Source organism: Aulonocara stuartgranti (assembly GCF_965226115.1).
Source record: "Aulonocara stuartgranti genome assembly, chromosome: 14".
Classification (NCBI taxonomy): domain Eukaryota; kingdom Metazoa; phylum Chordata; class Actinopteri; order Cichliformes; family Cichlidae; genus Aulonocara; species Aulonocara stuartgranti.
The window spans coordinates 40686356-40699459 of record NC_138950.1 but is presented as its reverse complement, the minus strand read 5'-3'; the positions used below and the strand labels follow the sequence as shown (position 1 = coordinate 40699459).

The following is a 13104-nucleotide window of genomic DNA, read 5'->3' as shown; positions in this document are numbered from 1 at the left end:
TTGGCTAGCTGATTACAGCCAAGACAGATGTCTAGTAAAAAAGGCTTGTGAAGCCACCTGCAGCGCTACAGCCTGAGAAAAGGCGTATGTGCACTGTTACAGCATTGCCACAGCTGATAATGCGAGTGTGTGATGGTAGTGGGAGTCGGCGCTAAGCTGGTTTCCAAAACAGAGTATGAGACAAACGGGGAGTTTTGATAGCCGAGCATTTCAGTGCTGATTATCGGCCCGTGTCGATAGATCACAGCTGTGTGTCTGCGAGACGATTTCCCAGCAGCTGCCAGAGCCATATCAGCATTTCTTTGGATAAACATGTTGAATGTGCTCTGCAACAGCCAGGCGGACAGATTTGGGCTGATAGTGTGCTTTATACAAATCATGATAAATCCCACACGGCCTCGCAGCAATGTTAGGCATGTGCACTTTGTCATATAATTCAAAATGAAGCTTTCTCCGGACGCAGACATGCAGGCAAGTGTATTCACACACGATAGAATAGAATAGAATTCAACTTTATTGTCATTGCACATGCACAGGTACAGGGCAACGAAATGCAGTTTGCATCCATCCAGAAGTGCTTTAGTGATATAGATATATTACAATATATATTAGCAATAATATAGATATGTGAGTATATTACAGAAATGGGTCTATTATGGTATGTTACAATGTACACGGTATGAAGTATGTTGTGAATATTCTATAACTATAAGTATGTACAGGCTGTAGTGAGTACAAGCTATGTACAGGCTATGAACAGGATATAAATATGAAAAACTATACAGAATATGAAATAAATAACTTTACAGAATCTGGGATATACAGCTATACAGAAATGGGAACTATGCAAGTTGTAAACAGTTGTAGGATTAAAGATTATCGAATGTACAGAATGATTATTTACACAGAGCTATACAGTAGTGCAGTTAAGATAAGTGAGGGTGTAGATAGTTTCTGGATGGATGGATGCAGTGGTTCAGGCTGGAATTGAAGTGAAATTTATTTTGGTCAACAACAACAACACAGATGATCATTTTACATAAAAGTACTCAATCAATTCAGTGCACACGTCCAAATCAGCAGTTTGCTGAGAGACGCAGCAGCTGTAGATGACAGCCTGCAGGGGTTCTGCTCTACAAACAACATGCTGTCACTGATTGTCTTCATTAAGGTGAGTCAGTTTCACACTGTTGGCACAACAAGCACAGCTCAGAGCCCACTGCACTCACATCTTTCCATACTGTGCATTTACATCCTACATGTGTTGATTCTGTGCCAGGACATTAAAACAGCTGAGAGCATACGGCGTCCCTCAGTCTGACCATCGTTGGTTTTTCTTATTTGCTTGCTTATTTCAGTTTTTCTTGTTTGTAAATGATCTGTTTCACTTTCATTCATTTCACTGTTAGTTTTATTATTATAACACAGGCGGTGTTTGGGAGGGGCAAACCAAACAAGCTGGGTGATCTAATCGAACACAGCACCACCATGAAGACGACTGGCACATTTAACAAAGACTCAGTCTGTGGACATTCACTGCATCCCTGCTTCCTTCACATTTGGTTCAAGTTAGCTAGAATAACTGGTGACCCACCGAAGAACATGTAAGAGTGAAAAACAGTCGTGAGTTAAAGGATGACAGGGTGAGGAGGTTATTTATGGATCAGTGATCATGGGGAATTCCTCAGATGCCGTTTGTATTCCTAGAGCCCAAATCCTGGTGTTTGGAGTCTTTGATGTGTCTTTGAAGTGATCCCACCAGTTTGGCAGCGGATGCTTTAGACCTTCTCAGGTTCGCTGCTACACGTTTCTGAGATACTTTCCCCAATTTTGAATAGTTAAAGCTAGCTGGTGAGGCCGGCGTTACCTAAAGGCACGCTTTCTTTTTCTTTTCTGCCCGTTTACTGTTGGGTCCAAATCAGTCCAATATACTGACAAGTGAGACGGAGTGTAAATGACTCGTCTTCCCTGGATTCTGCTCATTGTTGTGCTGAACAAACTGGACCAGAGCGCCGCTCTCACAGGCACAAACCTGTGCTCGGAGAGGCTGTGTTTACAGTGGAAGAGAATGAATGGCTGTTCTGTAGTGAACAGCTGCCTGCTCACTGTAGTCCACTCAGGACTGCAGCGTGTTTACCTCCGAGTCAGGTTTCATTTCTCTGCAGCTCAGGAACAAAACTGCATCGCTTCACCCAGAAGAAGGAGCGCCTTGTGTCGCTGTTTGGGGCGCGGCTGGGAGGAGGGGCAAGCTCAGGGGGTGAGGGTGCGCGCGTGTGCGTGTGTGTCTGTGTGTGAGAGAGAAAATGAAAGAGTGACCATGTGATTCAGGAGGGGGCGAGAGGGCGGAGACAAACAGGCAGACAGTGTGTGTCAGCAGAGTGTTTGGCACATGGCTTTAGCCCAGTGTGTGTAATGACAGCCACAGAGTGTGTGTGTGCGTCTCTGTCTTTGTGCGTCTGTGTGTGTGTGTGTGTGTGTGTGTGTGCATCAAGGAGACACAGTGAGTGAGAGACCCTGATGAAAGGAGAGAGAGCAGCTTCCTGTGTGCATCCTGCTCACGTTCTTTGTTTGTGGCTTTTTTGTTTTTCGGGGTTTTTGTCACACCATCAGCGACATGTTTGTTTAGACCTGTGGTTTCACTGGACCCTCCCACTGCACAGACCCTCCCACATCTGCATCAGGTAAATTCAACATGAGCACTAACATTGGAGCAGAGGGAAGCAGAACATGGTGCAAACGTGGTGACGGACTTCACGGCGTGTGAGCTCATGTGGTTATTGTGACGTCACACGTCTACAGTAAGTCGGAGCTGCAGTCTTGCTAACTGGATCAATTCTGAACCAAATGGCGCTCCAGGTGTGTTTGTGATAGTCGAGCGGTGGCGTCGCTCCAGTGAGAGGCGGTTCATCAGCTCTCTGTGGTTTCAGTATTTCTTAGAGAAGGGGCTGTTCATATTTCTTGGCAACACCAGAGCGACATTTGGTAACATTTTCCAGCTGTGCGCCTCACACTGACGTTACTATCAGTGACGAAAATAAATGAGGTACTGTATGACATCATCTTATGAAAACACTTCTCATAAGTACCTGGCTACTCGTTTGTACTGGAAGACATCCATATGAGATTTTATAACCCAGTAACAGAGACACTGATGCTGAGCCTGCTGCAGCTGCTCCCTTCAGATTTGGTCTTTGTCCTGCCTGCACGGTTAGTGTCTGTGATACAGACTCAACAGGCCGAGCTTGGCGGTGGGACCTGTTCTCTGCAAAGCCTGAGCCAAACAAGCAGCGCTGGCTGACATGTTGCACTTACACTAATCCAGATGTGAATGTGCTGCGTTCAGAGCTGCTCTGCTCCATCAAATGACTGTGTGCATGTGAAAGGGTGCCTTGTAGTGACACAGAGTATGTGACCAGACGGAGCATCTTCTCATCAGCACCGTGCACTGACTGCTGGTTTTTATTTTTCTCAGGCCACTAACACTCTGTGGTAGGGAGCAGGTGGGCGAGACTGGGGAAGTGGAGGCATGCTCTGGAAGAATGACAGTCAACAGAAGCGAGACAGAAAGGTGAACGCACATGGAGTAGATAGTGAAGATGGATGAGATGAAATACCTGGGGTCAACCATCCACAGTAACGGAGAGTGCACAAGACAGGTGAGGAAGAGAGAGCGTGGAGGTGAAGTTCAGGGCAGCAGATGGCAGTGAGACCTGCTGTTCGGTTTGGAGACGGTAGCACTGACAAAGACACAGAAGGCTCACGTTGTTGCTGCGAGTGAGCAGAAGAGATGTGTGTATATATATATTATCGTTTTAAAGCCTGGATCTGCTGGAGCAAACAGTCAGCCGTGCTGGTGTGTGGCCAGTTCAACGACGCACATCTGGACCTGGAGAAAAGTCCTGTTTGTCTCCAGCTTTGCCTCTGAAATCTGACACACACATTTTTGCACTTTTGTAACTCGAGCACATTTTTATTTTATTGATTTATCTTTAATGAAATGAGTTGAATTCCCCTCTGTCAAAGTTGGTGCCTGTCGCGATCATATGGTCTGCCTCCACCTGCTCCCCACTCTCACCACAGATCGCAGGGACTCATGCATGACCCCATCTGCTGACCTGTCCATCATCACTGCAAATAAGGAGTTCAGAGCCATCTGTTATTCCTACTGCACGACTTCACTGTGTCACTGCCCTCAGCCATGTCCTGCAGCAGCCTCACATCCTTCTCTGACACTCCTGACCTCCTCCTGCAGAAGCACAGTTCCTCTCTTGGTTTCTTTCACAGACACAGTGAAGCTCAGCGTCTCAAGGCTAATTCATGAGAGTAACTGTTGGATTACTACTTGCTAATGTAATAGCTAAAGGACCCAATTCTGGCTGATCAGATGTGTAGATTAAAACAAAAAAATAGCACATATGCAACTTTAACCGGATGCAAATGCAGCTTTCTGTGTTTGATCCCATGCATATATATTTGCAGCTTCAAACAGCCACAGATACATTTGATCCTTTCATCCTGTGACTCTCAGGATTTAGTTTCACAGCAATCACCTGCTCACATAGCCAACCAGGCGACATGTTTACTGAAAAAAGTGGACTCTATACTTATACTTTAGTGCCAAAGCTAGCTAACATTAGCCAGAATAGGCTACTGATCCTACCACAGGCTAGACATCCTGCACTGAGCTCAGGAAATGTAACTAAACTGAACATCAGGCGTCTTTTCACAGAGTGAAACACACAGTGTCGAGTCAATACTGTGTCCAGCCAGTTAGTGTCTTAGCACAAAGTTGCAGTTGTACCTGCAGGAGCCTGGGCCTGTGAGAGGCAGCTGTCTCTGAAACATTGGCTGCTTTATGGACCAAAGGGGAGAGAGAGACGCATACAGGCTGTGCTGTTGTCAAACCCATCAGAGCTGGAACGCAGCTTTCTGGGTGCCTGGCAGAGGAAACGGCAGCGCGGGGTTCCCACACTGCAGCAACTCTCCAGCTAGTGATAATAAATCCTTTGTTATGTGAGCTCATTCTGTGGAGAGCATAATCAGGCCAGGACAGAGGCACTCTATCCACCCCCAAACATCCACCCAGTCCCATTCTCATACCGATTTCAGCCGTGTTGGACCTGAACACGCTCCTGGAGCTCTACTCTTGCTGACAGCGATACTCCTGACCTCAAACGTGATCTGTGTTGGATTTATTTTCTTTGTTTTGTGGAAGGAGACGACTGTGCTGGGCATTCACCAGCAGAGGACGGTAACAGCCTTATAATTCATACAAATTATACTGTCTCGTGGCAACTCAGTGCAAGACCCCGTGTGAGTAGATTAATGAATGCTGCCTGTTGTGGGTTACAGATTTGGAGCAGTGATGAGAGCATCCGTTACATTCAGGCCGTTAGCATCAGAGCGCTCCTCAGTGGGAAGCTTCTTGAGTGTAATCGACCTCAGTCCGATTTATAGAGCCTGTGTTAGCAGTTAGCATCATCTGTGTGTGTCGATTACCTGGCGATCGTGTCCAGGTGTTTCAGACACGCTGCACAATCACAGAAACAATACAAAGCTCACGCTTTTGTTTCTGATTTCAGGAATTTGCTGACATTTGTGAGGCAATAACTGTTAGTAACAATAACTGTTACTCAGTAACAGTTATTGTTACTCAGTAACAGTTATTGTTACTGAGTAACAGTTATTGTTACTCAGTAACAGTAACAATAACTGTTACTCAGTAACTGTTACTGAGTAACAGTAACAGTTATTGTTACTCAGTAACTGTTACTCAGTAACAGTTACTGAGTAACAATAACTGTTACTGTTACTCAGTAACAGTTATTGTTACTCAGTAACTGTTACTCAGTAACAATAACTGTTACTCAGTAACAATAACTGTTACTCATTAACAGTTACTGAGTAACAATAACTGTTACTGAGTAACTGTTACTGAGTAACAGTTACTGAGTAACAATAACAGTTATTGTTACTCGGTAACAATAACTGTTACTGAGTAACAGTAACTATAACTGTTACTCTCTCACCGAGGGATTTAAAAAGTACATCAGAGGAGTCAACCACACTGAACCGGCCAATGGCAGTAGATATGACGAGCAGTTTACATCACAGGTTTCTGGAGGGGTTTGTGGTAATGGCGCATCTACAGCATGGTTTAAACCCCCTGGGACAGTATAAACTGACTGAGATGCATCTGCTCAGATTAAACTGAAGGCCTAAAAATAACGTTTAGGGGAACGCAGGCGCCTCTCCGAGTAGTCTTTAGCCCTAAAACACAGTGAGTTACAACAGCTGTAAAAAAGCAAATAACAACAAAACAAATCAGAAAGAGAAAAATGTGAAATTAAGCTGAAAACAGAAAGTTCCAGGGTGCTGAGCTCACGGGCTGAGCAGGCTAAAGCAGCAGTCCCAGCGTGACTCGAACCACGACTTCCTGCGTGACACACCTGTGCCACCAACATCAACCTCCTGAGGCAGGCTCTGTGTTTACTTCTGTAAACCAGGACTGTCATCTTCAGATCAGTTAAAGTACCTTTGATCAAACCGCCCATCGTAACAGGTAATCGTACAGTGTGATGCTATCGGCACTGACAGGAAGTAGTGTGGAGGAAGCTGCGTCTTTATTCCAGAGTTAGTGGCGAGTTGAGTAAAGTTCCACCATGTGTGACCATTAAGCTACGTGTGGTTGATGTATGTTGAATGTGACATGTGGAAGAAACGCAGGGGAACGATGTTTTCGAGAGTCAACAGAACTGCCATTTACAACAAATGCTTCTGAAAAACATAGGTGTCTTAATAGTGTTTGTATGTGTAACCAAGTTTCATTCAGATTAGTCGCAGCCATGACGGAGGAGGTAGGGTCCAGTTACACACATACACACCTACGACGCCCGGGTAAGATCCAGGTTGTAGTCGAATCGAATGACCCCGTAAAGGTCAGCGTTTTGACCCACCACAGTGGAACCTGCACCGGCCTTTCAGTTTAACATGATGGACTGTCCGACAGAGCAGTCGGCAGAGGTTACGCCCACAGCTCGGTGATCTGCTGTTTGTGCACGCAGCCTGCGATACGACCTCTGCAAATTTCCCTTTCTTTCTCTCCTCCCTTCATTGTCTTTTGTCTTTTGTGTGCGGCGTGCCTGCAGGCCAGCGGCTCATCCCAAAACAAAGAATGATCACTCTCAGCCCGCTCGCCTCACTTCAGCTTCCTCTCTCTTCTCTTACCTCTCGCTCTGATGCTCGCACGCTCAGACGTGAACAGATTTTGTTGGTTTCTAATATAATTATTTCTCCTGACCAGCTGGGAGAAACATGCTGCAGCTGTAACCCACGCGTGCAGTTTTCCCACAGGGGTTACCATGGCAACAAAGGATTTTTGGCCACTGTCTGACACAGATGAGCTCGTGGCGCTCCTCTCTTTCACCTGCCTATGTGAGGCTCTCTGATGCTGAAGGGTGTGTCTGAGATCTCAACATGAAACTTTAATGTGAAAGCAGTGAGGAGAATAAACAGGACGTACGCGTGCGGTTTAAAAATGTCCATATCTGCTTTTTATAGGCAGGTGGAGTCCGAGCCGTCGCTCTTCTCTTTTAGACATTAGCTGATGCTAGTGCATGAGTTAGGACTGGACTGAGTTTCAGACGTGTTGATAATCTCTGCACACAGGTGTAAAATGTACAATCAACAGTTGCGTTAGCTGTCATACCTGCAGAGCAGCCAGCGTTTGCACGCCACAGTGTGAAAGGAGGCTTTCTGTTCATGTTACAGGTGAGATTAGACGTGAGAGGCTGAAGCAAAACTCCTTTAAGAACACGTTTAAAGAAATGTCTCATTGCTTCATGCAGGACAGAAAGTCCTTTGTTTTAATCTAATATGTGAGGAGGGAAGAAAGTGCACAGAGAACGTGTGCATTCATTAGCACATTATCCATGTTTTCCACTGAGTGACTGAGGGGCGTCCAGTCAGTGTTTCCAGAGCGTCTCACAGTGAGCGGGGCTGCAGGACTGAACAATACAGACACAGAGCTGTTTGGCTGTGTGTGAGCTCGTCTGCTCTTTGGATCAGTTTCCATGACTCAAAGGGATATCCCACACCGCCTCCAGACCCCCACTCCTGCTCGCTGCCCTTCCTTTCCCTCCCCACCCTACCCCAGCCTCCACCCCCTCAGTGTCACTCCCTCCTTTCATAGTTTACCACCAACAATGTTCTTCGCTCACAGTGAGCCTGGTGGAGGACTTTTCAAGACGCGGCTCCCGGATGGATTTGAAGCTTTGTTTTGAGTGAGCATGTGAAGGACAGCATCGAAGACAAAAGCGAGGGAGGGAAGGGTGAGTGACACTGCAAATGTATGCGTGTTGAAGTGACTGGCAGCGGGACGGACACATGGTGTGGCGTTTGTCTGGTGACGAACGGGAAGATGTCTGGACCTGCTCCTAAAGATGGTGGTGCTTCTGGGTCGGCCTTCAGACATTAAGGCTTTTTGTTTGTGAGGCTGTGATGTCGGTGTCATGTAGACTGTTTATTAGATGCTCCAGAAAAACTGAGCCAGGAGTGCAATACCATAGTCGTTTGATTACTGATGCATTACTGTGTAAGCTGCCTTTAAAAGTAAAATTATTACCTGCAGTAATATTTAGATTACATTAGTATTTGATTACTTGATGCACATTTTATTTGTACAGTGTTACTATACAAAGTAAGTCATCAGATCCACGTAGGTCTTGTTAGCATAAAGTACTGGAGTACTGCCACTGACCCTGCCTCATCCTTCATTCAGACTCTAGTGGGGTCTATGATTAATAAAATAAACATGGTGAGCATGTCAGTGGTTACCTGTCCAGAGTGTTACCTGGCTCTCGCCCCATGGCAGCTGGGATAGGCTCCGGCCCTTCTGTGACCCTGAGTCAGATAAGCTGATGGATGGGCTGTTTTCACACACACTTCTGTGTAACCATGCCAACCATCCATTGGCCCCAGCCCGACTGTGACTCCACCAACATGTTGGTCGTTCCGATACAGCAGCACTGAAATAACAAGCAATGGGAAGATGCCTAAAATCAACAAACTTGTGGTGCTTTAAACAAACAGCTTTAAGTCTCACAGCCACACATACGTGGTTCTGCTCCGTGTTTTGTGCTCCACTGAGCGTGTGCGACCCTCGGTGTGCGTCGTCCAGCGCGCTGCAGCAGGCGGCGGCGCTCTCGATCCTCTTCCTGAGGATTACTGCGGTTCAAAGGGCCTCTTTGTCCCCACAAGCCTGGAATGCCTGTCTTTGGGAAACACTGAGCCAAGAGTCAGCAGAGCCACTGAGCAAAGGAATACCACGCTGATCTTCCCCCTGCGCCCCTCTTCTCCTCCACCTTGGACATGAGCGCTCCAGATGGGGCGATCGTGGCTCAAGAGCTGGCAGTTCGTCTTGTAATCGGAAGGTTGCCGGTTCGAGCCCGGCTCAGACAGTCCCAGTTGTTGTGTCCTTGGGCAAGACACTTCACCCGTTGCCTACTGGTGGTGGTCAGAGGGCCCGGTGGCGCCAGTGTCCGGCAGCCTCGCCTCTGTCAGTGCGCCCCAGGGCGGCTGTGGCTACAATGTAGCTGCCATCACCAGTGTGTGAATGTGTGTGTGAATGGGTGGATGACTGGATGTGTAAAGCGCTTTGGGGTCCTTAGGGACTAGTAAAGCGCTATATAAATACAGGCCATTTACCATTTTACTTTCTGATACCTGACTCGAGATACTCAGGTATCAGAGCTAAAAAGGATCCTGATCACAGAGCATCTGAGTGTAAAAGATGTTTACTAGAATAAATATGATCAAAACTAAGAAATATCTTACGATGTTTTAACTATACTCTACTACTGCATTAAAACCTTTGCTGGGCAGCAGAAGTCTGTGTTAATATGAAGGAGAGGAGCATCCTGTTCTGTTAATTATTATTAGGACTCTAATGTGGCTAAAATCACATTTCCAAAAGGTTGATTCTGACGTTTTCAGTTCGGACAAACGTTTCATCATCATCCAGCTGACTGCAGGCTTCTCCAGTCTTATAAACAGGACATTTACACAATAACTGAAACCAGCCCACTGAAGGAACGATGGGCTGGGAGGTCAGCTTATGATCATTAAGATGCAAATTGGCATTGATCAACAACCATTGATCATTGATCAATGGTCCAAAAAGTCAGAATGGTCCAAGACGTCACCTGGATGAGTGACGTCTTGGACCAGTAACTATAACTATCCAGATGAACAGAATCAACCATTTGGGATTTGCTTACCTGGATGATTGAGCGTGCAGCAGGATATTTGAACTGGTTATGTTAGTCAACCAGTTTCAATCTGTGCATTGATTTGGTGGGAAGAAACAGACTAAAAGTCACTAAAGCAAGCAGAAGAAATGATGAAAACAGTGAAGGTAAGCTTGTCACATTGCACACATGTTGATCCAGCCACACTCAGCAGAGGCCTTCACTGTCATATAATGTCATTTAATGACCGCTGGCTGTGTGACGCAGGCTGTTCGTGTAGGGCTAAACTGTAGAAATCAGGAGTTCGTGGAAAAGCCCGTCTCTGTCAGTCACCAGCTGTTTGTGTTGAGTGAAGCAGGCATGCATGGCTACGCTCTCCTGGTAATTCAAACAGCTTCCAAAGCTGAGAATTTCTCATTGTCTTAAATGCTGAAAATGGAAGCTTTTTCTTGCTGTGGAGTTACAGGAACATGCCCGTGGGAAACCTAAAGAAGAGTGTACCTAAAGAAACGGCACCTCAGTAATTTGTTATTCCAATGCTGTGACTGTGAGGACCACAGATTAAGAGCTATTTTTGTACTCCTTCAGCCAATCCCTGAGCCTTGTTGCCCTAAATGGAAGACGTTCTCTCCTCGTTTCGGTTGTTTCACTGAAACTTTCAGCTCTCTGAACCTTTCCAGCATCCGGTGCAGTATTCCTGTACAACTCGCAAGCAAGTGGAAAATATGAGCCGACAAACTCGGTGGGACAATGGCAATGAATCAACAACTTACTGCAGCAAACACAAGGGCGCTTTTCAAAGAAGTAAAAAATGTGTTGTTTTGCAGTTGCTTCCACTCGTACGTTGGAGTAAAGCAGCAGCCAGAGACACTGAGTCATCTGTGCTGTGGGTCCAGCTCTGCACCTTAGTCAGAGCTGCCTTTTAGCAGCGCTGGATCAGTGGTTTGGATAATGACAACACGGATGCCCTGAGGTATCATCGCTGCTGTCACTGGAGATGTGCACGTGATAATGACAGCCCTCTGATCCTCACAGCTGCTGAGATGCAGTTTCACACTTTGATGACAAACACAGTTTTTCATGTCTGCTGTTTGTTCGGTGTAACCAGCAATCATCTGCAGTCACCTGAGCATCAGGCTGTGCAACACCGTCAGCTGGTACAATGGTGTTCGTGCCAAAGGGCACGCTGGTAGATGCACGATGACATAAAGACCCTGTTTGTGCATCCAGGTGTCTCGTGCTTTTTTTAATGGACACGATCCCCAAAACCCTTTGCGGTTGTCAGTCTCGGGCTCTTCAGCTTCACTGTGGACATCGAGCTGCTCAGAAACACGTGAGCAGCCTCATGTTGTGGATCCTTCATATTCCTGTGACTGAAGTTTGGTTTTAGGCTGAGAACAACTTAACCCTGATTCCACATCTCCATCGTTTTTCTGTTAGCCTAGCCGCAGCTAGCTATAGCATGAACACGCGTTCATTTTTTGCTTGTCCCACTTGTCCCACCGGGGCAGCAGCCATAGCGTCACCTTTATTGGTTTGTTTTCTTTGGGAATGACGGAGCATTTAGAGCCGCCGCACTACGTCAGACTCTTTCACTTTGCCCTCATCTTCTACCACTTGTGTGTGTGTCTGCGTGTGTTCTTACCGCTCTGTGGTAACACACGACAGCTGGTGTGTTTAGCTGCCTGCTGATGATGGCGTCCCTCCAGCAAGCAGCGTTTCATGCCAGAATAATAAATCTGTGTTTACGCACGCTATCAGACTACAAGGGCTACAGCAGGATCTCAGTGTGCAGAGATTTACATTTTAATATGTGTGGCGCTTGGCTTGGTTTTATCTGTGGAACAATATCATTTAGACCAAAAATGGGACGTGCCATTGGCCAAGCGATAAATATGAATGATCTTTATTCTGCAAAAAAAAAATCAGCCCTGGAGCGTTGTTGTTTTCGATTCATTGATTTGAACAACACTGGGCTGTGAAGCCAGTTTCTCACACATTTGGTTTCCAAACCAAATCTTATTTTAAAAAACAAACAAATCTGCTGCTGTACCAGTGAAAGGACACCGAGGAGCTTGTCTAAGCAGATTAAGTTTTGCTTAGGATAACTGAGCCTCATGTTTACAATAAAAACACTGAAAAAGCAACGACTCTGTTTCCACAAACTGAAGTGCATTTGCTGTGGCCTCTTGGGGGCACTGGAACAACCTGTGAGACAATTTATTTTCTAAATTATTTTCAGATATAATAAACAGTCATCAGTTTAAATATATTTATGACACTTGGGGCAGAGCTTAGCCAACAGTGACTCAAAGATGAGATTTCTGTGGTTACGTTATCGACCAAAGTGAAAAATAACGACAGAAGACGTATCTGCCACAGGTCGGGCAGAAACTGTGCTCATAAACGAAGCAAGTGTTATTCACTTTGCAGTCACACATTATGTCATCTAACTCTAGAGAAACAGCTGAATATAATTCTACCTGAGGCTGTGCTGATTATAAATGAGCTAACATTACCCACACATCGACTGTGGCCAACACTGTGCTGAAATCTCTGCTCTGTAGGAAACAGTTGGTCCACTACTTTAAGAAGTACCTTGAAGGCCTCGGTTCAACTTTCATGTTGGAGCCGTTTCTCAGCCACGACTAGAAGCCTACAGAAACTGCCAGCAGCAGATTTTCGACGTCAAAATATTGGTTGAGTAACATTAAAATGTATTTGGAGCGCGGATGAATGTAAGACTGATATTCACTCTTCTGTCAGCCGTGCTCTGGCCCATCACTGAATGCTCTCCTAAGTGCCTTTGCATGAGGCTTTTTCACCACTACGTAAAAACCACCAGCTACTTGTTGTC

General features: G+C 46.0%; 1 protein-coding gene across 7 annotated transcripts in view; it reads left to right on the top strand.

Moving 5' to 3' along the window:
• Nucleotides 1-13104, top strand: part of phldb1b (pleckstrin homology-like domain, family B, member 1b) — a 113762-nt gene that overhangs the window by 673 nt on the left and 99985 nt on the right. Inside the window, exon 1 of one of the 7 annotated variants that reach the window (XM_082504232.1) lies at nt 2660-2681. The exons of 3 other annotated variants lie outside the window; for them this stretch is intronic. Coding sequence is in view for 1 of the 4 variants with exons in the window: in XM_082504228.1 (XP_082360354.1) it covers nt 3597-3656 (60 nt within the window). In the remaining 3 variants the exon portion in view is untranslated. Of the gene's footprint in view, nt 1-2659; nt 2682-3581; nt 3657-5160; nt 5252-8208; nt 8331-13104 lie in introns of those variants that run through there. 3 more of the 7 variants (XM_082504228.1, XM_082504231.1, XM_082504229.1) reach the window with 3 other exon arrangements.